The sequence below is a fragment of the Parus major genome, unplaced genomic scaffold, assembly GCF_001522545.3.
Source record: "Parus major isolate Abel unplaced genomic scaffold, Parus_major1.1 Scaffold378, whole genome shotgun sequence".
NCBI lineage: Eukaryota > Metazoa > Chordata > Aves > Passeriformes > Paridae > Parus > Parus major.
In genome coordinates this window covers 69,414-71,504 of record NW_015379299.1, presented here as the reverse complement: position 1 = coordinate 71,504, position 2,091 = coordinate 69,414, and the positions used below count along the sequence as shown (strand labels likewise).

At 48.7% G+C, this 2,091-nt stretch overlaps 1 protein-coding gene across 4 annotated transcripts in view; it reads left to right on the top strand.

The window, feature by feature from the left end:
• Positions 1-2,091, top strand: part of SCAP (SREBF chaperone) — a 50,065-nt gene that overhangs the window by 17,988 nt on the left and 29,986 nt on the right. For all 4 annotated transcript variants that reach the window (XM_015616224.1, XM_015616226.1, XM_015616223.1 and 1 more), the window contains exon 4: positions 317-474. In XM_015616224.1, coding sequence (XP_015471710.1) covers positions 317-474 — 158 coding nt within the window. The remainder of the gene's footprint in view (positions 1-316; positions 475-2,091) is intronic.

Genomic DNA, 2,091 nt, shown 5'->3' with positions numbered 1-2,091 from the left:
CACGGCCCTGCTGGCCCTCAGCTCCTGCTGGCCCTCAGCAGCTGTGGCTGTCCCTGGGTCCCTGGCAGTGCCCAAGGCCAGGCTGGACAGGGTTTGGAGCACCTGGGATAGTGGAAGGTGTCCCTGCCATGGCAGGGGTGCCACTGGGTGAGCTTTAAGGTCCCTACAAGGGAAACAGAACCAGACTCCTTTGGTTCTTGACGTTCCACCTCTGATTTGGGAAGGGAAGCCACAGTCTGGCAGAGCTGCTCCTGCTCTGGTGCTGCTGGGGGCTCCCTGGAGGCCGGAGCCTGACGCTGCCGTGCTTTCCCCGCAGTACGTCGGTGCTCCCGTGGCCTACATCCAGCAGATCTTGGTGAAAGCCACCGTGTCCCCCTGGCAGAAGAACTTCCTGGCTGTGGATGTGTTCAGGTCACCGCTGTCCCGAGTCTTCCAGCTGGTGGAGGAGATCAGGAACCACGCCCTGAGGGACAGGTGAGGCACAGGGAGCTGCCCCAGGGCTGGGCAGGAGCCGTGAGCTGCTGATGTCCTAAACCAAGTGAGGGATCAGCTGAGGGAGGTGGGATCCATCCTGCATATGGAGCAGTTTGTGCTGGACAACTCCCTGTGCTCCCAGTAAGGCACTGAAAATGCTGAGGAGTGTTCTGGGCTGAGTCCAGAAGGGACCTGCAGGGTGATGCAGGTGCAGTGTCTCAGAATCCCTGCAGCACCACACCAGCTCCATAGGGAGCTCCTGGGCCTCTGCTGGAATTCCCTGCTTAGGAACCTTCTCCTGACTTTCTTTGGCAGTTTCTAGGATAGTTTGTGCCTGTTTGGTTTTATCCTGTTGTAGCCTTTATACAAAACAGCTTTCCTCAGCTTGCAGGTGTCTGCAGGGGGAGCTCCCACCCCCCAGTTTGTTAAAAGGCAGACTCAGGGCTCAGGGGGAGAGGCTCAGCATTCCATGTGCCATCCTGGTCCTCCTCCTGGCACTGTTGCCAGTGATTCCTGAAAGTGGGAGAGCAGAACCACGCACAGATTGTCAGAGGAGTCTCACTTGTGAGGTGTTTAACACGGAAAGGCTTTTCCTGAAACGCCTCTGAGATCACAAATCCATTTCTCATGGCCACTCACATCAGTTTTGCACATTAAGAGGTGATTAATAATGTGATTATTAATAATTAATCATATTATAATGTGATTATTAATGTCCCCACGTCCCTCTGTCCTTTCCAGCTGACAAGCTCCCACCTCAAAGTAGAAACTCATTTTACCCCCAGGTGGGGTCTTGATCTTTGTGCTGTGAACAGAAAGTGCATGAAATTTCTCATTTTTGAGTGTCCCCCCTGCTCCTCACTGCTGATTTATCCTTTTGGGGACCCATCCTTTACCCCCAGCTGCTGCTCTTGGGGATCATGTTTTAGAAATGCCATTTTTACTCTTCATTACAGATTTCCTCAGCTTTTTCCTTTCCCTGCCAGCTCCCCCAGCCTTGGCACTGACCTTCTGTCCGTGTGCTCAGTCCCTCTCCTCCCTTATCCTGTGGGGTAATTATCTGTTGCCAATTAGTCAGAAACAACGTGCTCCCAGGCCTGTGTTGTGTTCTCATTATCTCCCTTGTCTTCTCATTGTATTCTCATTATCTCCCCTTGGCATTGCCCTTGATGAGCAGTGGTGCAACACAGAAACAAAATTATTACTTTTATTATTGTTCTTCATGCCACCAGGAGAAAATTACTTCAGCATTGAGACCTGAACCTGGGGGCAAGGTTACCATTTTGGGCATGCTTTTGGATATTTCAGGAAACAACTAATTTGGGATAAATTCTGCAATTACTTCAACAATCATTATGAAGTTCTTGTTGCCAGTAAAGAAGTTGAGTGGAAAAATATTTTTTATATGCAAACTGGCTTGTTTTGTATTCCATTTTCTATTCTATATTTCTATTCTGTTCTATTCTATTCTATTCTGTTCTATTCTATTCTATTCCATTCTGTTCCGTTCTGTTCTATTCTATTCTCTGTTCTCTATTCTCTATTCTCTATTCTCTATTCTCTATTCTCTATTCTATTCTATTCTATTCTATTCTCTATTCTCTATTCTGTTCTATT